The 22,888-nt window shown below is 32.1% G+C and overlaps 3 protein-coding genes and 1 pseudogene across 3 annotated transcripts; all 4 read left to right on the top strand.

Annotated features, from left to right (window-relative positions):
• Positions 1 to 4,580: 4,580 nt before the first annotated feature.
• On the top strand, positions 4,581 to 8,961 carry LOC123908091 (TSET complex member tstD-like). The gene is made up of 6 exons (XM_045958604.1): positions 4,581 to 4,690; positions 5,284 to 5,349; positions 6,390 to 6,503; positions 6,608 to 6,687; positions 8,028 to 8,152; positions 8,622 to 8,961. The coding sequence occupies exons 2-6, from the start codon at positions 5,297 to 5,299 to the stop codon at positions 8,691 to 8,693; spliced, it is 444 nt and encodes a 147-aa protein (XP_045814560.1). The 5' UTR covers positions 4,581 to 4,690; positions 5,284 to 5,296; the 3' UTR covers positions 8,694 to 8,961.
• On the top strand, positions 4,581 to 13,374 carry LOC123908092 (TSET complex member tstD-like). The gene is made up of 6 exons (XM_045958605.1): positions 4,581 to 4,690; positions 9,688 to 9,753; positions 10,803 to 10,916; positions 11,021 to 11,100; positions 12,441 to 12,565; positions 13,035 to 13,374. The coding sequence occupies exons 2-6, from the start codon at positions 9,701 to 9,703 to the stop codon at positions 13,104 to 13,106; spliced, it is 444 nt and encodes a 147-aa protein (XP_045814561.1). The 5' UTR covers positions 4,581 to 4,690; positions 9,688 to 9,700; the 3' UTR covers positions 13,107 to 13,374.
• Positions 13,375 to 14,038: 664 nt separating this feature from the next.
• Positions 14,039 to 17,790, top strand: LOC123908093 (TSET complex member tstD-like). The gene is made up of 5 exons (XM_045958606.1): positions 14,039 to 14,166; positions 15,219 to 15,332; positions 15,437 to 15,516; positions 16,857 to 16,981; positions 17,451 to 17,790. Exons 1-5 carry the CDS (start codon positions 14,114 to 14,116, stop codon positions 17,520 to 17,522), a joined length of 444 nt encoding a protein of 147 aa, XP_045814562.1. The 5' UTR covers positions 14,039 to 14,113; the 3' UTR covers positions 17,523 to 17,790.
• Positions 17,791 to 18,160: 370 nt separating this feature from the next.
• On the top strand, positions 18,161 to 22,128 carry LOC123908095 (annotated as a pseudogene).
• Positions 22,129 to 22,888: the final 760 nt, after the last annotated feature.

Here is a 22,888-nt window from a genome sequence, read left to right as displayed (position 1 = left end):
TTTTTTTTTGTCAAGCCATGATTCATTTAAAAAAATATAAAATATTATTTTCACGTTTTTTCATTTTGTTTAAATCATTTCATCCACAAAAATAAATAAATAAATAAAAATTGGTTTTTAAAATTATTTGAAGTTAGTCAAAAAACAAAATATTTGAAGTTGAAATAATAATAAATGAAATATTTTTATTATTATTTTTAAATCGAATATTTTAATTAATTAGAATTATTTCATTATGAATTATTTCCTTTTTAAGTAGGCAATTTAATATAAGGCATATTTCATTCCTTTTTGAAATAAGGCATATTAGAATATTACTGTTTTAAAAAAAAGAATATAAGCCATATTCCATTTTATTATAAAAAATTGAATGTCTATGGAAAAAATTGGACAGCACGGGGGAATGTTTATGGAAAAAATTGGACAGCTATATTGAATGTTTATGGAAAAAATTGGACAGCTATTATTTTTCAAAGTAATTATGGTCATTTTTCAAAGTAATTGGACAGCTATTGAATGTATATCAACATTAAATGTGAGGAATGAGGTTGAATGAGGAGAGGAGAGAGAAAGACAAATAAGTCTGGCTTATTACATATTATAGATATAGATCAGAAACTAAAAGAGAGTATTTGGGTGACTTAATTATACTGAAAAGGGTATTATAAAATATTAATGTGCATAAACGGAATTTGACAATAATATTAATAATAGTAATACTAATACCATAAACGGAATTGGAGAGATTAATGATAGTTTGACCAACTTGAATGGTTTACTCATTATTTTAATTACCATATATACAAAAACTATCATTAATATTATTAGTCAAAATTGATGCGATCCTTAATAATAGTAAACGATAACATGATATGGACAAATCCACTATTAAATGGTAAATTGATGCGATCCTTAATAATAGTAAACGATAACATGATATGGACAAAATTGAATAGGGGAATGAGTAATTGGACAAAATTCAGTAATTGCATCAATAAAAAAAAACGTGAGGAATTGGAGAGATAAACGTGAGGATAATAAGTAATCATGATAATAGCTGTATCATTTAATTGGCAAGATAATTGGAGAGATAAATGTAATGTGTATATTGTTGCATCAATAAAAAAAAACGTAATGTATATTGTCGCATCAATTATTTAATAGTTGTATCATTTAATTGGCAAGATAATTGGAGAGATAAACGTAATGTGTATATTGTTGCATCAATAAAAAAAATGTGAGGAATTGGAGAGATAAACGTGAGGAATTGGAGAGATAAAGGAGGTAAGAAATTATTGTGAGGAATTAAATGTGAGGAATTAAATGTGAGGAATGAGGTTGAATGAGGAGAGGAGAGAGAAAGGGAAATATGTCTGGCTTATTACATATTATAGATTATAGATTTAATTTAATCTTCTAATATAATAAAATTGATTACCACCAAATTTACTAACTTATCCTTATTTATTTTAATAATATTCCAAATTTTATATCCTTCATTGTAATAAAATTGTTTACTGCCAAATTTGCTAATTTATCCTTATTTGTTTTAATAATATTCCAAATTTTATCTCCTATTTTACTCTATTAATAAGGTATGCACAGATTTGTCAAAAAAAAAGCATAAAAATAGGAACAATACAAATATCATAAGCTTAGTAAAAAATATGAAAAAACTGAAACAATAAAAAGATTATAGAAAGTTTAGTCAATAAAAAAATATTAAATATTAATGAAAGAATAAGATGACACATAAAAATAGGAACGTACAAACATAAACAATTTTACTACCGAAAAATTGAATAATTTGTCCTTATTAGTTTTAATAATATTCCAATTTCTACCTTCTATATAATTTTCCCCTAACAAGAACCAACTACTAATAATAATATAATAAAGTTAACTGTTTATCATAAATCAAGAAGTTAAATTTATTAACTTTTTAACATCTTCTAAATAAAAATTTGAATAATTAGAACATATTAATTATAATTTATTTAAAAATATGCATGAGACAATAACTTTAATATATAAAACAATTTTTTTTAGCCCAAAATAAAATTAGATTAAATAAAAACAATGAATTACAAAGACTGGGTTAATTTAATAAGTTTTACAAGAAAGAGCATAATAATTTCACTTATATTTTAATAATATTTTATAACAATTTTTTAAATATTTTATTCTAAATAAATTTTTATGTTAATATAATGACAAATCTAAATATTGAATAAAAGTCACGTGAATGCACGAGTCTCTAAACTAGTAGTATTTTATCAAAGAAATTCAAATGAACCAAAAATTGAGATTAAGATGCTCGTAGAGTTTATTTCTTTAATTTTTTTTAAGGAAATCACTTAATTTTTAGTGAGATAAAATAATTTTTTTTTGTATTATTCTTAAAAACTTGTGGTTGGTTTATCTAATGACTAATAAAAATTAGCCATATAAACAATATATATGTCTAGTCTCTATATAAAAAAATGGCCCACTAATATTTTTCAACGAAATTCAAATGAACAAAAAATTGAGATTAACACCTAAAAAAAAGTTTATAATATCTCAAATAAAGTCTATATCTAATTAGTTGTGTTTCTAATATCTCAAATAAAGTTTATCTTTTATCTATTCTCCTTTATCTTTGGCATGTTATCATCACTTTGATATCATAATAGTTAATATTTTTGTTTATCATAAGCAATATTGCAATACATCATTTTTTTCATTAAGATTTTACGATATGAAAAGTTGTAGCTCCAAGTCTGCAGAAAAGATGAGCAATGATGATAACAAAAATAAATACCAGATGAAGAGGGACTTTGCGTCAAAAATAGAAGAGATTAAGAAAGAAGATGTCTTGTCTCTGAAGCTAGGAAAGTCACAAGACGTCATAATGCCTGAAATGATTTACATGTATTTACTTTAGCAATGAACACAACTTCAGCAAATCAAGTAAAAGTTTTAGGATTTTAAATTTTAGCCATAAAAACGTGTAATATATAACAACCTTGGTGATATATTTATTAATGATTCATAAAACTTGTTTTTGTTTTTAACTTTTAAATAAGATAAATGATTGATTGACAGAAAAAGTAACACTTTTCAACCTATTTATATTTGGACCAAATATATAAAACCGCCTTGTTCACGTTTACCTAACAGTGCGTTTGGATAAATCAATTTAGGGTGGGAAAGTAATTTCCCAGAGTAATTAAATTGATTTGGGTCAAAATCCACCGTTTGGATAAAAAAAGGAGAGAATTTTTAAATTGACAGAATTTTAAGGAGTAATTTTAAAAGACCAATTCCAGAGAATTTACAATTCCACCCAAAATAAGAAAATTTTGCAAATTCCTCGTCATTCTTCACAGAGCAGTGCTACATGATACGACGGCTTCTCTCGTCAAATTTACACGATGTTTATAATTTTCTCATAAATCAACTTCATATAGTATAGTTTATACCGTTTCAAGAATAAATTAAACTAATTAAACAAAAAAAGCAAGCACAAAGTGACCAAATACTACCATACTCTTTAATTGGAAAAGTTACACGTATATACCTTTTCAAAGCCAAATGTCAATTTGCTAAGATAAATAATTGGTATGATTGATTTGGAGTACCACCATCGGAAGCTAGATGTTTGTGATTTGGTGATCTCTCATTAAACATGCAATAGAAGTATAGAACTATAAACCAAACATTTTCATTCATATAAAATAAGAGAGAAATATTAAATTGAAAACAAATGACTCATCGTGCAATTTCAACGACAAATATTGTCGTGCCATTTATCATTTTCCTTCTTCACATGCGTTCTCTCTCTCTCTCTCTCTCACGAAAATCTTCATCGCTCTCTCTCAACAACTCCAACTTCATCGCTTTATCTCCATCGATCTCTCTAACTCCAAATCGATCTCTCTCTCCCTCTCTCTGAAGATTGTTTTCTGACTCGATTTTACTCTCTCCAAACTTGATCTATCTCTGGTAAATTCTACTCTCCCTTTTCCGATTTATCTCATTTTTGTGTGTTGTCAATTTCTCTGGGTTGATTTTGCATTTTGTGATTTCATCGGTTTTTGATTTTAAGCAATTATAATGATCAATTTGTATTTTCAGTGTTGTAAATGCATAATTTCATATGGTTTTTGCATTTTGCTTTCAATATGTTTATTGTATGTTTTGGATGAGATTATAATTATCAATTTGTATATAAGTTCTGTACATACAATCTATCTATATATAATTGTAAATCAAACTTTTTTTTGCTGATGTGGCAGCCTAACAAAGCTTATCTTTTTTCTTTTTTTCTAAGCTTAAGTTGATACTTATGTGTCATCTCTCATACTATTATGATGATGATGTGTCATCTTAAAAAAAAATAAAAAATAAATATGACTAATGATATCAACTTAATGGAAAGAATACATAAGGTCAAGAGTTATCTTGCATCGAATCTTCTTTATTTACGAAAATAATTACTGTTTTTAAATTAAAAATAAAAAATGGTTACATAGATCTGGTGCATTTACATGATCAAATGGTTGACATTGTTTGGAAGTTATATAACTTTCCCGATTAAAGTTGGAGAAAATTTATTCTTCTTTCTCATCGAATCCACAGATTTGCTAGGGCACGCCTCTTCTCTCTCACTCTCTCTGCGGCCTCCTCTCAGATTTGCGCCGCCACGGTACTTTCACTGATTCTTCAATTTCCATCGTTTAATTCTTAATCATATTCATATTATTCATCGTTTATATCTATATATTTTGTTTGATTTCACTTTCGAAGTTCTTGATTGTGCGATTCATATGAATTTCGTGATTTCGTTATTTGTTTATTATTATAATCATAATCGTGATTAGGATTTTGTATCGTTATCTGTGTTTAATGTGCCCTGAAAAAACCTAAAATACCCATATCTAAAAATTTGACACCACATCAAAAAACCTAAAATGCCCCTAACTAACAAAAATCAGAAAACAAAGTCTCTCCTAAATTTGGTCCAAGGTAAATTTGCAAGTTTTGGTTAGGTTTAGGGTTTGCAAGAGTTGATGCAAGCTTAATTAAATATTCTTAATAAAAATTTATCCAAACAATTTCATCGCTTTATCCAAACAATAAAATTTGAAAATGAAGGGAATTTAATTGAATCAATTGAATTGTCTGTTATTTTAAATCCCTTGAATTTCTAGAATTCCTCATCCAAACACACTCTAAGGGTATGTAAGTAATTTGGGACACGGGAATTTAACGACGCACTACGGTGGTGTTTGTTCTCAGAACGATCAGAAACATGATACTCGCAGTGCTGTTTGCGAACGCTGAGGGCAACATCCTCATCGAACGGTACTCTCTCTCTCCATTTCTATTTTCTGTTTCTGATCTATATATTCTACTTACCAATTTCCTCAATTTTTTCTTGTCTCGTTATAATTTTCTGCAGTTTGTTTGATCTATACGCTTTTGAAAATTTTGATATTTGTTTAGCTTATTTTTTCGTAGGTTAACCCCTTTAATTCTGTAGCAATTAACGAATTACTAGATCATATACTTAATAGTGTTGTTAATCAGATCTTGAAAAATAGCAGTTTGTTCAAATTTCAATATGAAAAGAGTGCTATAAACAATGCTGCTATTGGCAATTTTTTATGACATTTGAGTAAACCGCCAAATTAGTCTAGCTCTGTAAGACACTCTCAAATAGATGCACGACTTTTATAAATATTTCAAAAAGGTCCTCGACTCTATTCAATTGTCAAGTTGATCCCTATATTTAACCACATACAAAGTCGAGGACTGATCTGTTTGGTAAAAAATAGTGGATAACTTATAAGCTAGCTTTTAGTTTATAGCAAATAAGCTAGCTGATTGAATTTGTAGTGTTTGGTAAAATTAGCGGTTGAATTAGCTTATAAGTATGAAATGACATGAAAAATATATGTTTAATTAATATTTAATTTTTTTCAAGTAAGCTGATAGGGGTAAAATTGGAAGAAAAATGATAAGTTATAAGCTCATAAGCTACTTGAAATAGCGTTTAAAAAATAAGCTATAAGCTAGTAAAATAAGCTATAAGCTCTTTTTTAAAAACTGTTACCAAATAGGGGTTTTAGCTTATAAGCTAAAAGCTATGAGCTATAAGCTAGCTTATTGGCCTTCCCAAACAGAGCCTAAATAGGGTATCACGGAACAATAGTGACTTAAAATTCTGCTACGCTATAGAACCACCGTATCCGTGTTTTAACAACACTGATATTTAGAAATTTTGATAATCTTTTGATGTTATCTTGCTAAATTGAGGACGGATTATTGTTAGATAGTTTCATACTCTAGAGTAATATAATAACTAAATTGATCATGAGAACTTAATGGATTTATGGTGGCAGTTTTCATGGAGTTCCTGCGGAGGAACGCCTACACTGGCGTTCTTTCTTGGTCAAACTAGGAGCTGATAATCTTAAGGGTGTAAAAAATGAAGAACTTCTAGTTGCTTGCCACAAGTTAGTATACTTCTTTTCTCTCTTGTGTATGTGATGTGTGAATGTATTTCCTTTTAGTATACATGATGATTTAGTATTTTACTTCTATTTTTTATCTTTATCAGATCAGTTTATATTGTATATACAATACTTGGAGATGTCAGTATATACGTTGTGGGGAAGGACGCGTATGATGAACTTGCTTGTACGTATTCTATGAACCAATCTTTAATTTGAAACTGCAGCAATATTTCATACTTACTGAAAGTAAAATAAAACATAGAAATGAATCATCTAAGTTGTTGATGCTTGAAAGTGGATATGCTCACTTTTTTAGATTGAAGTTATATAACAACCCAATATCTTGTTAGAAAAAAAATAGGGACAAACCCCATATTACAAAGATAAAATAGAACACTGCAGAACTTCGGGGGGCCTGCATCTGCTTATACCAAAAGTCCCCAATTCTTTATTAAATAACAAGATATCAATCCCTCTCTACCCCTCCTCTTATTTACAGGCAACATGCTTTATTTTTTCTAATGATCTCAACCCAACTAAATAACCCTCGCAGCAACAGTCCTTAGTTCTTACATACATCTAGCAATACTCCCCACCCCCCCTCCCCCTCCCCTGTCCAACCTTGTCCTTGAGGTTATCTGCTTGTGATTGATTGAATATTGTACAAATAGGGTTTACGGACATAAATATTAAAGATAATAATGGCCTCTGATATCTAGCAGTTGCTTTGCCTTTTTATCTCAGTAGCTGCATCAACAGTGGAATATTGTTTTTATCCCACCTCATCTCCGAGACATCAATTATTCAACCTTCTAATGTGTTGATTATTTTCTTGGCTTATCAATCAAGGCTGATTTTTCTCTGTTACTGTTGTGTCTTGCACCCACGCTTTGCCTCTCCTTATGTTGTCAATTGAGTTCCCAAGAATCTCATCCAGGGTGCACAATATTTCTTGTACCATAGCCTCTATATTCCTAACACTAGTGTCCATCCATAACCATTGTTCCATTTCCTTTTCTTTCTATTGTCTGAATTCTTGCAAGCTTCTCTCCGCAGTGTCCCTTCAATCCGCTCCACCATTCTCATTTAGCCATGAAACACGCCCTAGACAAAGAAGCTATTAATAGAAGATGGAAACTTTCCCCCATATTCTCTATAGTAATAGAAGATATACTAGCTATTAAAGAATACTCTTGTGGTGTCAGAAGTATGGCACTTCATTTTAAATAATGAAGTATTGAGAAAAGTTAGCAATCAAGTGAACTAGAAGGGACTTGGAAACTAAACTTAGTGGACAATTTTGTCCAACTTTCCAATGAAAGAAAAATATAAATATATAGTAAAAAAAACAAGTGACTCAAGCATATTGTTATTTAAACCAAGGTTTGGAATTTGGAAAAATTTGTATGTTTGAAAGCTGTCCAGTACTTTTGTAACTTTACATCGACAATACTAATTTCCAAATGTGCTTATAAAAAAAAAAATAACAAAAAACTAATTTCCAAATGTTTTGTTTTTCTCCAGTGTCGGAGGTGATCTTTACAATAACCTCAGCTGTAAAGGATGTATGTGGGAAGCCCCCAACTGAGCGGCGTTTCCTTGATAAGTATGGAAGAATTTGCTTGTGTTTGGATGAAATTGTGTGGAAGGTGAGAAGACATGCCGGACAATGTTTAGTAAAAGATCACAGCTAACTTTTGAAACTTTTCTCGGTTAACCCATTCATTTTACTTATCTTATAGACTCATTCATCCTACTTACCATAGAGACACCTCATTTTGTGACATTCACATTGTGTATACCATCATATGTATCTATCTAGTTACTACTATAAATTTTGTTACTTGATGTTAATTATTTTGCATGAGACCATCACATTATGATTATATTCTGCTATGATACTCCATCTTTATAAATGTGAACTGAAGCAACAAAATAATGACGGGTTTTCCTCGTCTTTTTATTTCAACTTTTTGTCTCTGTTCACTACACACACCACTTATCCAATCTTTGTTTTTTTTTGCATCGTATGTACTCCTGTGTTACATTGTTACAATTTACAAAGAGGGGTTTCTTCTTTGATGTCGTGCTTACTTTTTCGTTGTATATCTTTTGAAGGGATATTTGGAAAATACGGAAAAAGATAGAATCAAGAGATTGATAAGGTTGAAGCCTCCTACCGAGTTCTGAACGAGAAATTCTGAGGCAATCGTTATAGAATCAGCAATTTGAGTCGTGTGGTGAGCATCTTGTGACTTAGAATGGCATGTAACCAAAGCCAGGCAGATATTTTATTCTCTACTATGGTGCAGGCGAGGATTTTGGCTGGCCACTGAATACTTGTATTAACATTCTCAAATTTAACCATTGTTTTTTATGTTGTAACATGAGGATTTTATTCTATATTGTAACATCTATGTTTTTATATGATTGCTGGATGAGATCCTTTTTGTTCCTATGATGATGCTTGTAGCAGATATCGACATGTGTACTTGCTAGTTGCTGCTAATAGACTTAAAAAAAAAACTGTGATCTTGATGAAGGGATATTGAACAATCCATTGTAAAAACAAAGCAACAAGCAGCAACATCTAAGTAGAGTGAAGTTTTAACTTTGGGTCCGTTTAGCCTGGGGAAAAACATGATTTGGTGCATCTTGGACGCATGTAAAATACTGGGAATCTTTACTTTGATCCGGTCAAAAGATTCCATCTACAATAGATATGGTTACATAGTATTTCTCCCATTTAAGATTTATTTTTATTTTTAAAAGCAAAATACAGTTGTATTTAATGTGCCCTGAAAAAACCTAAAATACACATATCTAAAAATTTGACACCACATCAAAAAACCTAAAATGCCCCTAACTAACAAAAATCAGAAAACAAAGTCTCTCCTAAATTTGGTCCAAGGTAAATTTGCAAGTTTTGGTTAGGTTTAGGGTTTGCAAGAGTTGATGCAAGCTTAATTAAATATTCTTAATAAAATTTTATCCAAACAATTTCATCGCTTTATCCAAACAATAAAATTTGAAAATGAAGGGAATTTAATTGAATGAATTGAATTGTCTGTTATTTTAAATCCCTTGAATTTCTAGAATTCCTCATCCAAACACACTCTAAGGGTATGTAAGTAATTTGGGACACGGGAATTTAACGACGCACTACGGTGGTGTTTGTTCTCAGAACGATCAGAAACATGATACTCGCGGTGCTGTTTGCGAACGCTGAGGGCAACATCCTCATCGAACGGTACTCTCTCTCTCTCTCTCTCTCCATTTCTATTTTCTGTTTCTGATCTATATATTCTACTTACCAATTTCCTCAATTTTTTCTTGTCTCGTTATAATTTTCTGCAGTTTGTTTGATCTATACGCTTTTGAAAATTTTGATATTTGTTTAGCTTATTTTTTCGTAGGTTAACCCCTTTAATTCTGTAGCAATTAACGAATTACTAGATCATATACTTAATAGTGTTGTTAATCAGATCTTGAAAAATAGCAGTTTGTTCAAATTTCAATATGAAAAGAGTGCTATAAACAATGCTGCTATTGGCAATTTTTTATGACATTTGAGTAAACCGCCAAATTAGTCTAGCTCTGTAAGACACTCTCAAATAGATGCACGACTTTTATAAATATTTCAAAAAGGTCCTCGACTCTATTCAATTGTCAAGTTGATCCCTATATTTAACCACATACAAAGTCGAGGACTGATCTATTTGGTAAAAAATAGTGGATAGCTTATAAGCTAGCTTTTAGTTTATAGCAAATAAGCTAGCTGATTGAATTTGTAGTGTTTGGTAAAATTAGCGGTTGAATTAGCTTATAAGTATGAAATGACATGAAAAATATATGTTTAATTAATATTTAATTTTTTTCAAGTAAGCTGATAGGGGTAAAATTGGAAGAAAAATGATAAGTTATAAGCTCATAAGCTACTTGAAATAGCGTTTAAAAAATAAGCTATAAGCTAGTAAAATAAGCTATAAGCTCTTTTTTAAAAACTGTTACCAAATAGGGTTTTAGCTTATAAGCTAAAAGCTATGAGCTATAAGCTAGCTTATTGGCCTTCCCAAACAGAGCCTAAATAGGGTATCACGGAACAATAGTGACTTAAAATTCTGCTACGCTATAGAACCACCGTATCCGTGTTTTAACAACACTGATATTTAGAAATTTTGATAATCTTTTGATGTTATCTTGCTAAATTGAGGACGGATTATTGTTAGATAGTTTCATACTCTAGAGTAATATAATAACTAAATTGATCATGAGAACTTAATGGATTTATGGTGGCAGTTTTCATGGAGTTCCTGCGGAGGAACGCCTACACTGGCGTTCTTTCTTGGTCAAACTAGGAGCTGATAATCTTAAGGGTGTAAAAAATGAAGAACTTCTAGTTGCTTGCCACAAGTGAGTATACTTCTTTTCTCTCTTGTGTATGTGATGTGTGAATGTATTTCCTTTTAGTATACATGATGATTTAGTATTTTACTTCTATTTTTTATCTTTATCAGATCAGTTTATATTGTATATACAATACTTGGAGATGTCAGTATATACGTTGTGGGGAAGGACGCGTATGATGAACTTGCTTGTACGTATTCTATGAACCAATCTTTAATTTGAAACTGCAGCAATATTTCATACTTACTGAAAGTAAAATAAAACATAGAAATGAATCATCTAAGTTGTTGATGCTTGAAAGTGGATATGCTCACTTTTTTAGATTGAAGTTATATAACAACCCAATATCTTGTTAGAAAAAAAATAGGGACAAACCCCATATTACAAAGATAAAATAGAACACTGCAGAACTTCGGGGGGCCTGCATCTGCTTATACCAAAAGTCCCCAATTCTTTATTAAATAACAAGATATCAATCCCTCTCTACCCCTCCTCTTATTTACAGGCAACATGCTTTATTTTTTCTAATGATCTCAACCCAACTAAATAACCCTCGCAGCAACAGTCCTTAGTTCTTACATACATCTAGCAATACTCCCCACCCCCCCTCCCCCTCCCCTGTCCAACCTTGTCCTTGAGGTTATCTGCTTGTGATTGATTGAATATTGTACAAATAGGGTTTACGGACATAAATATTAAAGATAATAATGGCCTCTGATATCTAGCAGTTGCTTTGCCTTTTTATCTCAGTAGCTGCATCAACAGTGGAATATTGTTTTTATCCCACCTCATCTCCGAGACATCAATTATTCAACCTTCTAATGTGTTGATTATTTTCTTGGCTTATCAATCAAGGCTGATTTTTCTCTGTTACTGTTGTGTCTTGCACCCACGCTTTGCCTCTCCTTATGTTGTCAATTGAGTTCCCAAGAATCTCATCCAGGGTGCACAATATTTCTTGTACCATAGCCTCTATATTCCTAACACTAGTGTCCATCCATAACCATTGTTCCATTTCCTTTTCTTTCTATTGTCTGAATTCTTGCAAGCTTCTCTCCGCAGTGTCCCTTCAATCCGCTCCACCATTCTCATTTAGCCATGAAACACGCCCTAGACAAAGAAGCTATTAATAGAAGATGGAAACTTTCCCCCATATTCTCTATAGTAATAGAAGATATACTAGCTATTAAAGAATACTCTTGTGGTGTCAGAAGTATGGCACTTCATTTTAAATAATGAAGTATTGAGAAAAGTTAGCAATCAAGTGAACTAGAAGGGACTTGGAAACTAAACTTAGTGGACAGTTTTGTCCAACTTTCCAATGAAAGAAAAATATAAATATATAGTAAAGAAAACAAGTGACTCAAGCATATTGTTATTTAAACCAAGGTTTGGAATTTGGAAAAATTTGTATGTTTGAAAGCTGTCCAGTACTTTTGTAACTTTACATCGACAATACTAATTTCCAAATGTGCTTATCAAAAAAAAAATAACAAAAAACTAATTTCCAAATGTTTTGTTTTTCTCCAGTGTCGGAGGTGATCTTTACAATAACCTCAGCTGTAAAGGATGTATGTGGGAAGCCCCCAACTGAGCGGCGTTTCCTTGATAAGTATGGAAGAATTTGCTTGTGTTTGGATGAAATTGTGTGGAAGGTGAGAAGACATGCCGGACAATGTTTAGTAAAAGATCACAGCTAACTTTTGAAACTTTTCTCGGTTAACCCATTCATTTTACTTATCTTATAGACTCATTCATCCTACTTACCATAGAGACACCTCATTTTGTGACATTCACATTGTGTATACCATCATATGTATCTATCTAGTTACTACTATAAATTTTGTTACTTGATGTTAATTATTTTGCATGAGACCATCACATTATGATTATATTCTGCTATGATACTCCATCTTTATAAATGTGAACTGAAGCAACAAAATAATGACGGGTTTTCCTCGTCTTTTTATTTCAACTTTTTGTCTCTGTTCACTACACACACCACTTATCCAATCTTTGTTTTTTTTTGCATCGTATGTACTCCTGTGTTACATTGTTACAATTTACAAAGAGGGGTTTCTTCTTTGATGTCGTGCTTACTTTTTCGTTGTATATCTTTTGAAGGGATATTTGGAAAATACGGAAAAAGATAGAATCAAGAGATTGATAAGGTTGAAGCCTCCTACCGAGTTCTGAACGAGAAATTCTGAGGCAATCGTTATAGAATCAGCAATTTGAGTCGTGTGGTGAGCATCTTGTGACTTAGAATGGCATGTAACCAAAGCCAGGCAGATATTTTATTCTCTACTATGGTGCAGGCGAGGATTTTGGCTGGCCACTGAATACTTGTATTAACATTCTCAAATTTAACCATTGTTTTTTATGTTGTAACATGAGGATTTTATTCTATATTGTAACATCTATGTTTTTATATGATTGCTGGATGAGATCCTTTTTGTTCCTATGATGATGCTTGTAGCAGATATCGACATGTGTACTTGCTAGTTGCTGCTAATAGACTTAAAAAAAAAACTGTGATCTTGATGAAGGGATATTGAACAATCCATTGTAAAAACAAAGCAACAAGCAGCAACATCTAAGTAGAGTGAAGTTTTAACTTTGGGTCCGTTTAGCCCGGGGAAAAACATGATTTGGTGCATCTTGGACGCATGTAAAATACTGGGAATCTTTACTTTGATCCGGTCAAAAGATTCCATCTACAATAGATATGGTTACATAGTATTTCTCCCATTTAAGATTTATTTTTATTTTTAAAAGCAAAATACAGTTGTATTTAATGTGCCCTGAAAAAACCTAAAATACACATATCTAAAAATTTGACACCACATCAAAAAACCTAAAATGCCCCTAACTAACAAAAATCAGAAAACAAAGTCTCTCCTAAATTTGGTCCAAGGTAAATTTGCAAGTTTTGGTTAGGTTTAGGGTTTGCAAGAGTTGATGCAAGCTTAATTAAATATTCTTAATAAAATTTTATCCAAACAATTTCATCGCTTTATCCAAACAATAAAATTTGAAAATGAAGGGAATTTAATTGAATGAATTGAATTGTCTGTTATTTTAAATCCCTTGAATTTCTAGAATTCCTCATCCAAACACACTCTAAGGGTATGTAAGTAATTTGGGACACGGGAATTTAACGACGCACTACGGTGGTGTTTGTTCTCAGAACGATCAGAAACATGATACTCGCGGTGCTGTTTGCGAACGCTGAGGGCAACATCCTCATCGAACGGTACTCTCTCTCTCTCTCTCTCTCTCCATTTCTATTTTCTGTTTCTGATCTATATATTCTACTTACCAATTTCCTCAATTTTTTCTTGTCTCGTTATAATTTTCTGCAGTTTGTTTGATCTATACGCTTTTGAAAATTTTGATATTTGTTTAGCTTATTTTTTCGTAGGTTAACCCCTTTAATTCTGTAGCAATTAACGAATTACTAGATCATATACTTAATAGTGTTGTTAATCAGATCTTGAAAAATAGCAGTTTGTTCAAATTTCAATATGAAAAGAGTGCTATAAACAATGCTGCTATTGGCAATTTTTTATGACATTTGAGTAAACCGCCAAATTAGTCTAGCTCTGTAAGACACTCTCAAATAGATGCACGACTTTTATAAATATTTCAAAAAGGTCCTCGACTCTATTCAATTGTCAAGTTGATCCCTATATTTAACCACATACAAAGTCGAGGACTGATCTATTTGGTAAAAAATAGTGGATAGCTTATAAGCTAGCTTTTAGTTTATAGCAAATAAGCTAGCTGATTGAATTTGTAGTGTTTGGTAAAATTAGCGGTTGAATTAGCTTATAAGTATGAAATGACATGAAAAATATATGTTTAATTAATATTTAATTTTTTTCAAGTAAGCTGATAGGGGTAAAATTGGAAGAAAAATGATAAGTTATAAGCTCATAAGCTACTTGAAATAGCGTTTAAAAAATAAGCTATAAGCTAGTAAAATAAGCTATAAGCTCTTTTTTAAAAACTGTTACCAAATAGGGGTTTTAGCTTATAAGCTAAAAGCTATGAGCTATAAGCTAGCTTATTGGCCTTCCCAAACAGAGCCTAAATAGGGTATCACGGAACAATAGTGACTTAAAATTCTGCTACGCTATAGAACCACCGTATCCGTGTTTTAACAACACTGATATTTAGAAATTTTGATAATCTTTTGATGTTATCTTGCTAAATTGAGCACGGATTATTGTTAGATAGTTTCATACTCTAGAGTAATATAATAACTAAATTGATCATGAGAACTTAATGGATTTATGGTGGCAGTTTTCATGGAGTTCCTGCGGAGGAACGCCTACACTGGCGTTCTTTCTTGGTCAAACTAGGAGCTGATAATCTTAAGGGTGTAAAAAATGAAGAACTTCTAGTTGCTTGCCACAAGTGAGTATACTTCTTTTCTCTCTTGTGTATGTGATGTGTGAATGTATTTCCTTTTAGTATACATGATGATTTAGTATTTTACTTCTATTTTTTATCTTTATCAGATCAGTTTATATTGTATATACAATACTTGGAGATGTCAGTATATACGTTGTGGGGAAGGACGCGTATGATGAACTTGCTTGTACGTATTCTATGAACCAATCTTTAATTTGAAACTGCAGCAATATTTCATACTTACTGAAAGTAAAATAAAACATAGAAATGAATCATCTAAGTTGTTGATGCTTGAAAGTGGATATGCTCACTTTTTTAGATTGAAGTTATATAACAACCCAATATCTTGTTAGAAAAAAAATAGGGACAAACCCCATATTACAAAGATAAAATAGAACACTGCAGAACTTCGGGGGGCCTGCATCTGCTTATACCAAAAGTCCCCAATTCTTTATTAAATAACAAGATATCAATCCCTCTCTACCCCTCCTCTTATTTACAGGCAACATGCTTTATTTTTTCTAATGATCTCAACCCAACTAAATAACCCTCGCAGCAACAGTCCTTAGTTCTTACATACATCTAGCAATACTCCCCACCCCCCCTCCCCCTCCCCTGTCCAACCTTGTCCTTGAGGTTATCTGCTTGTGATTGATTGAATATTGTACAAATAGGGTTTACGGACATAAATATTAAAGATAATAATGGCCTCTGATATCTAGCAGTTGCTTTGCCTTTTTATCTCAGTAGCTGCATCAACAGTGGAATATTGTTTTTATCCCACCTCATCTCCGAGACATCAATTATTCAACCTTCTAATGTGTTGATTATTTTCTTGGCTTATCAATCAAGGCTGATTTTTCTCTGTTACTGTTGTGTCTTGCACCCACGCTTTGCCTCTCCTTATGTTGTCAATTGAGTTCCCAAGAATCTCATCCAGGGTGCACAATATTTCTTGTACCATAGCCTCTATATTCCTAACACTAGTGTCCATCCATAACCATTGTTCCATTTCCTTTTCTTTCTATTGTCTGAATTCTTGCAAGCTTCTCTCCGCAGTGTCCCTTCAATCCGCTCCACCATTCTCATTTAGCCATGAAACACGCCCTAGACAAAGAAGCTATTAATAGAAGATGGAAACTTTCCCCCATATTCTCTATAGTAATAGAAGATATACTAGCTATTAAAGAATACTCTTGTGGTGTCAGAAGTATGGCACTTCATTTTAAATAATGAAGTATTGAGAAAAGTTAGCAATCAAGTGAACTAGAAGGGACTTGGAAACTAAACTTAGTGGACAGTTTTGTCCAACTTTCCAATGAAAGAAAAATATAAATATATAGTAAAGAAAACAAGTGACTCAAGCATATTGTTATTTAAACCAAGGTTTGGAATTTGGAAAAATTTGTATGTTTGAAAGCTGTCCAGTACTTTTGTAACTTTACATCGACAATACTAATTTCCAAATGTGCTTATCAAAAAAAAAATAACAAAAAACTAATTTCCAAATGTTTTGTTTTTCTCCAGTGTCGGAGGTGATCTTTACAATAACCTCAGCTGTAAAGGATGTATGTGGGAAGCCCCCAACTGAGCGGCGTTTCCTTGATAAGTATGGAAGAATTTGCTTGTGTTTGGATGAAATTGTGTGGAAGGTGAGAAGACATGCCGGACAATGTTTAGTAAAAGATCACAGCTAACTTTTGAAACTTTTCTCGGTTAACCCATTCATTTTACTTATCTTATAGACTCATTCATCCTACTTACCATAGAGACACCTCATTTTGTGACATTCACATTGTGTATACCATCATATGTATCTATCTAGTTACTACTATAAATTTTGTTACTTGATGTTAATTATTTTGCATGAGACCATCACATTATGATTATATTCTGCTATGATACTCCATCTTTATAAATGTGAACTGAAGCAACAAAATAATGACGGGTTTTCCTCGTCTTTTTATTTCAACTTTTTGTCTCTGTTCACTACACACACCACTTATCCAATCTTTGTTTTTTTTTGCATCGTATGTACTCCTGTGTTACATTGTTACAATTTACAAAGAGGGGTTTCTTCTTTGATGTCGTGCTTACTTTTTCGTTGTATATCTTTTGAAGGGATATTTGGAAAATACGGAAAAAGATAGAATCAAGAGATTGATAAGGTTGAAGCCTCCTACCGAGTTCTGAACGAGAAATTCTGAGGCAATCGTTATAGAATCAGCAATTTGAGTCGTGTGGTGAGCATCTTGTGACTTAGAATGGCATGTAACCAAAGCCAGGCAGATATTTTATTCTCTACTATGGTGCAGGCGAGGATTTTGGCTGGCCACTGAATACTTGTATTAACATTCTCAAATTTAACCATTGTTTTTTATGTTGTAACATGAGGATTTTATTCTATATTGTAACATCTATGTTTTTATATGATTGCTGGATGAGATCCTTTTTGTTCCTATGATGATGCTTGTAGCAGATATCGACATGTGTACTTGCTAGTTGCTGCTAATAGACTTAAAAAAAAAACTGTGATCTTGATGAAGGGATATTGAACAATCCATTGTAAAAACAAAGCAACAAGCAGCAACATCTAAGTAGAGTGAAGTTTTAACTTTGGGTCCGTTTAGCCCGGGGAAAAACATGATTTGGTGCATCTTGGACGCATGTAAAATACTGGGAATCTTTACTTTGATCCGGTCAAAAGATTCCATCTACAATAGATATGGTTACATAGTATTTCTCCCATTTAAGATTTATTTTTATTTTTAAAAGCAAAATACAGTTGTATTTAATGTGCCCTGAAAAAACCTAAAATACACATATCTAAAAATTTGACACCACATCAAAAAACCTAAAATGCCCCTAACTAACAAAAATCAGAAAACAAAGTCTCTCCTAAATTTGGTCCAAGGTAAATTTGCAAGTTTTGGTTAGGTTTAGGGTTTGCAAGAGTTGATGCAAGCTTAATTAAATATTCTTAATAAAATTTTATCCAAACAATTTCATCGCTTTATCCAAACAATAAAATTTGAAAATGAAGGGAATTTAATTGAATGAATTGAATTGTCTGTTATTTTAAATCCCTTGAATTTCTAGAATTCCTCATCCAAACACACTCTAAGGGTATGTAAGTAATTTGGGACACGGGAATTTAACGACGCACTACGGTGGTGTTTGTTCTCAGAACGATCAGAAACATGATACTCGCGGTGCTGTTTGCGAACGCTGAGGGCAACATCCTCATCGAACGGTACTCTCTCTCTCTCTCTCTCTCTCCATTTCTATTTTCTGTTTCTGATCTATATATTCTACTTACCAATTTCCTCAATTTTTTCTTGTCTCGTTATAATTTTCTGCAGTTTGTTTGATCTATACGCTTTTGAAAATTTTGATATTTGTTTAGCTTATTTTTTCGTAGGTTAACCCCTTTAATTCTGTAGCAATTAACGAATTACTAGATCATATACTTAATAGTGTTGTTAATCAGATCTTGAAAAATAGCAGTTTGTTCAAATTTCAATATGAAAAGAGTGCTATAAACAATGCTGCTATTGGCAATTTTTTATGACATTTGAGTAAACCGCCAAATTAGTCTAGCTCTGTAAGACACTCTCAAATAGATGCACGACTTTTATAAATATTTCAAAAAGGTCCTCGACTCTATTCAATTGTCAAGTTGATCCCTATATTTAACCACATACAAAGTCGAGGACTGATCTATTTGGTAAAAAATAGTGGATAGCTTATAAGCTAGCTTTTAGTTTATAGCAAATAAGCTAGCTGATTGAATTTGTAGTGTTTGGTAAAATTAGCGGTTGAATTAGCTTATAAGTATGAAATGACATGAAAAATATATGTTTAATTAATATTTAATTTTTTTCAAGTAAGCTGATAGGGGTAAAATTGGAAGAAAAATGATAAGTTATAAGCTCATAAGCTACTTGAAATAGCGTTTAAAAAATAAGCTATAAGCTAGTAAAATAAGCTATAAGCTCTTTTTTAAAAACTGTTACCAAATAGGGGTTTTAGCTTATAAGCTAAAAGCTATGAGCTATAAGCTAGCTTATTGGCCTTCCCAAACAGAGCCTAAATAGGGTATCACGGAACAATAGTGACTTAAAATTCTGCTACGCTATAGAACCACCGTATCCGTGTTTTAACAACACTGATATTTAGAAATTTTGATAATCTTTTGATGTTATCTTGCTAAATTGAGCACGGATTATTGTTAGATAGTTTCATACTCTAGAGTAATATAATAACTAAATTGATCATGAGAACTTAATGGATTTATGGTGGCAGTTTTCATGGAGTTCCTGCGGAGGAACGCCTACACTGGCGTTCTTTCTTGGTCAAACTAGGAGCTGATAATCTTAAGGGTGTAAAAAATGAAGAACTTCTAGTTGCTTGCCACAAGTGAGTATACTTCTTTTCTCTCTTGTGTATGTGATGTGTGAATGTATTTCCTTTTAGTATACATGATGATTTAGTATTTTACTTCTATTTTTTATCTTTATCAGATCAGTTTATATTGTATATACAATACTTGGAGATGTCAGTATATACGTTGTGGGGAAGGACGCGTATGATGAACTTGCTTGTACGTATTCTATGAACCAATCTTTAATTTGAAACTGCAGCAATATTTCATACTTACTGAAAGTAAAATAAAACATAGAAATGAATCATCTAAGTTGTTGATGCTTGAAAGTGGATATGCTCACTTTTTTAGATTGAAGTTATATAACAACCCAATATCTTGTTAGAAAAAAAATAGGGACAAACCCCATATTACAAAGATAAAATAGAACACTGCAGAACTTCGGGGGGCCTGCATCTGCTTATACCAAAAGTCCCCAATTCTTTATTAAATAACAAGATATCAATCCCTCTCTACCCCTCCTCTTATTTACAGGCAACATGCTTTATTTTTTCTAATGATCTCAACCCAACTAAATAACCCTCGCAGCAACAGTCCTTAGTTCTTACATACATCTAGCAATACTCCCCACCCCCCCTCCCCCTCCCCTGTCCAACCTTGTCCTTGAGGTTATCTGCTTGTGATTGATTGAATATTGTACAAATAGGGTTTACGGACATAAATATTAAAGATAATAATGGCCTCTGATATCTAGCAGTTGCTTTGCCTTTTTATCTCAGTAGCTGCATCAACAGTGGAATATTGTTTTTATCCCACCTCATCTCCGAGACATCAATTATTCAACCTTCTAATGTGTTGATTATTTTCTTGGCTTATCAATCAAGGCTGATTTTTCTCTGTTACTGTTGTGTCTTGCACCCACGCTTTGCCTCTCCTTATGTTGTCAATTGAGTTCCCAAGAATCTCATCCAGGGTGCACAATATTTCTTGTACCATAGCCTCTATATTCCTAACACTAGTGTCCATCCATAACCATTGTTCCATTTCCTTTTCTTTCTATTGTCTGAATTCTTGCAAGCTTCTCTCCGCAGTGTCCCTTCAATCCGCTCCACCATTCTCATTTAGCCATGAAACACGCCCTAGACAAAGAAGCTATTAATAGAAGATGGAAACTTTCCCCCATATTCTCTATAGTAATAGAAGATATACTAGCTATTAAAGAATACTCTTGTGGTGTCAGAAGTATGGCACTTCATTTTAAATAATGAAGTATTGAGAAAAGTTAGCAATCAAGTGAACTAGAAGGGACTTGGAAACTAAACTTAGTGGACAGTTTTGTCCAACTTTCCAATGAAAGAAAAATATAAATATATAGTAAAAAAAACAAGTGACTCAAGCATATTGTTATTTAAACCAAGGTTTGGAATTTGGAAAAATTTGTATGTTTGAAAGCTGTCCAGTACTTTTGTAACTTTACATCGACAATACTAATTTCCAAATGTGCTTATCAAAAAAAAAATAACAAAAAACTAATTTCCAAATGTTTTGTTTTTCTCCAGTGTCGGAGGTGATCTTTACAATAACCTCAGCTGTAAAGGATGTATGTGGGAAGCCCCCAACTGAGCGGCGTTTCCTTATAAGTATGGAAGAATTTGCTTGTGTTTGGATGAAATTGTGTGGAAGGTGAGAAGACATGCCGGACAATGTTTAGTAAAAGATCACAGCTAACTTTTGAAACTTTTCTCGGTTAACCCATTCATTTTACTTATCTTATAGACTCATTCATCCTACTTACCATAGAGACACCTCATTTTGTGACATTCACATTGTGTATACCATCATATGTATCTATCTAGTTACTACTATAAATTTTGTTACTTGATGTTAATTATTTTGCATGAGACCATCACATTATGATTATATTCTGCTATGATACTCCATCTTTATAAATGTGAACTGAAGCAACAAAATAATGACGGGTTTTCCTCGTCTTTTTATTTCAACTTTTTGTCTCTGTTCACTACACACACCACTTATCCAATCTTTGTTTTTTTTTGCATCGTATGTACTCCTGTGTTACATTGTTACAATTTACAAAGAGGGGTTTCTTCTTTGATGTCGTGCTTACTTTTTCGTTGTATATCTTTTGAAGGGATATTTGGAAAATACGGAAAAAGATAGAATCAAGAGATTGATAAGGTTGAAGCCTCCTACCGAGTTCTGAACGAGAAATTCTGAGGCAATCGTTATAGAATCAGCAATTTGAGTCGTGTGGTGAGCATCTTGTGACTTAGAATGGCATGTAACCAAAGCCAGGCAGATATTTTATTCTCTACTATGGTGCAGGCGAGGATTTTGGCTGGCCACTGAATACTTGTATTAACATTCTCAAATTTAACCATTGTTTTTTATGTTTTTATTCTATATTGTAACATCTATGTTTTTATATGATTGCTGGATGAGATCCTTTTTGTTCCTATGATGATGCTTGTAGCAGATATCGACATGTGTACTTGCTAGTTGCTGCTAATAGACTTAAAAAAAAAACTGTGATCTTGATGAAGGGATATTGAACAATCCATTGTAAAAACAAAGCAACAAGCAGCAACATCTAAGTAGAGTGAAGTTTTAACTTTGGGTCCGTTTAGCCTGGGGAAAAACTTGATTTGGTGCATCTTGGACGCATGTAAAATACTGGGAATCTTTACTTTGATCCGGTCAAAAGATTCCATCTACAATAGATATGGTTACATAGTATTTCTCCCATTTAAGATTTATTTTTATTTTTAAAAGCAAAATACAGTTGTATTTAATGTGCCCTGAAAAAACCTAAAATACTCATATCTAAAAATTTGACACCACATCAAAAAACCTAAAATGCCCCTAACTAACAAAAATCAGAAAACAAAGTCTCTCCTAAATTTGGTCCAAGGTAAATTTGCAAGTTTTGGTTAGGTTTAGGGTTTGCAAGAGTTGATGCAAGCTTAATTAAATATTCTTAATAAAATTTTATCCAAACAATTTCATCGCTTTATCCAAACAATAAAATTTGAAAATGAAGGGAATTTAATTGAATCAATTGAATTGTCTGTTATTTTAAATCCCTTGAATTTCTAGAATTCCTCATCCAAACACACTCTAAGGGTATGTAAGTAATTTGGGACACGGGAATTTA

The sequence above is a fragment of the Trifolium pratense genome, linkage group LG2 (assembly GCF_020283565.1).
Source record: "Trifolium pratense cultivar HEN17-A07 linkage group LG2, ARS_RC_1.1, whole genome shotgun sequence".
Classification (NCBI taxonomy): Eukaryota; Viridiplantae; Streptophyta; class Magnoliopsida; order Fabales; family Fabaceae; genus Trifolium; species Trifolium pratense.
This window is presented reverse-complemented; position numbering and strand designations above follow the sequence as displayed.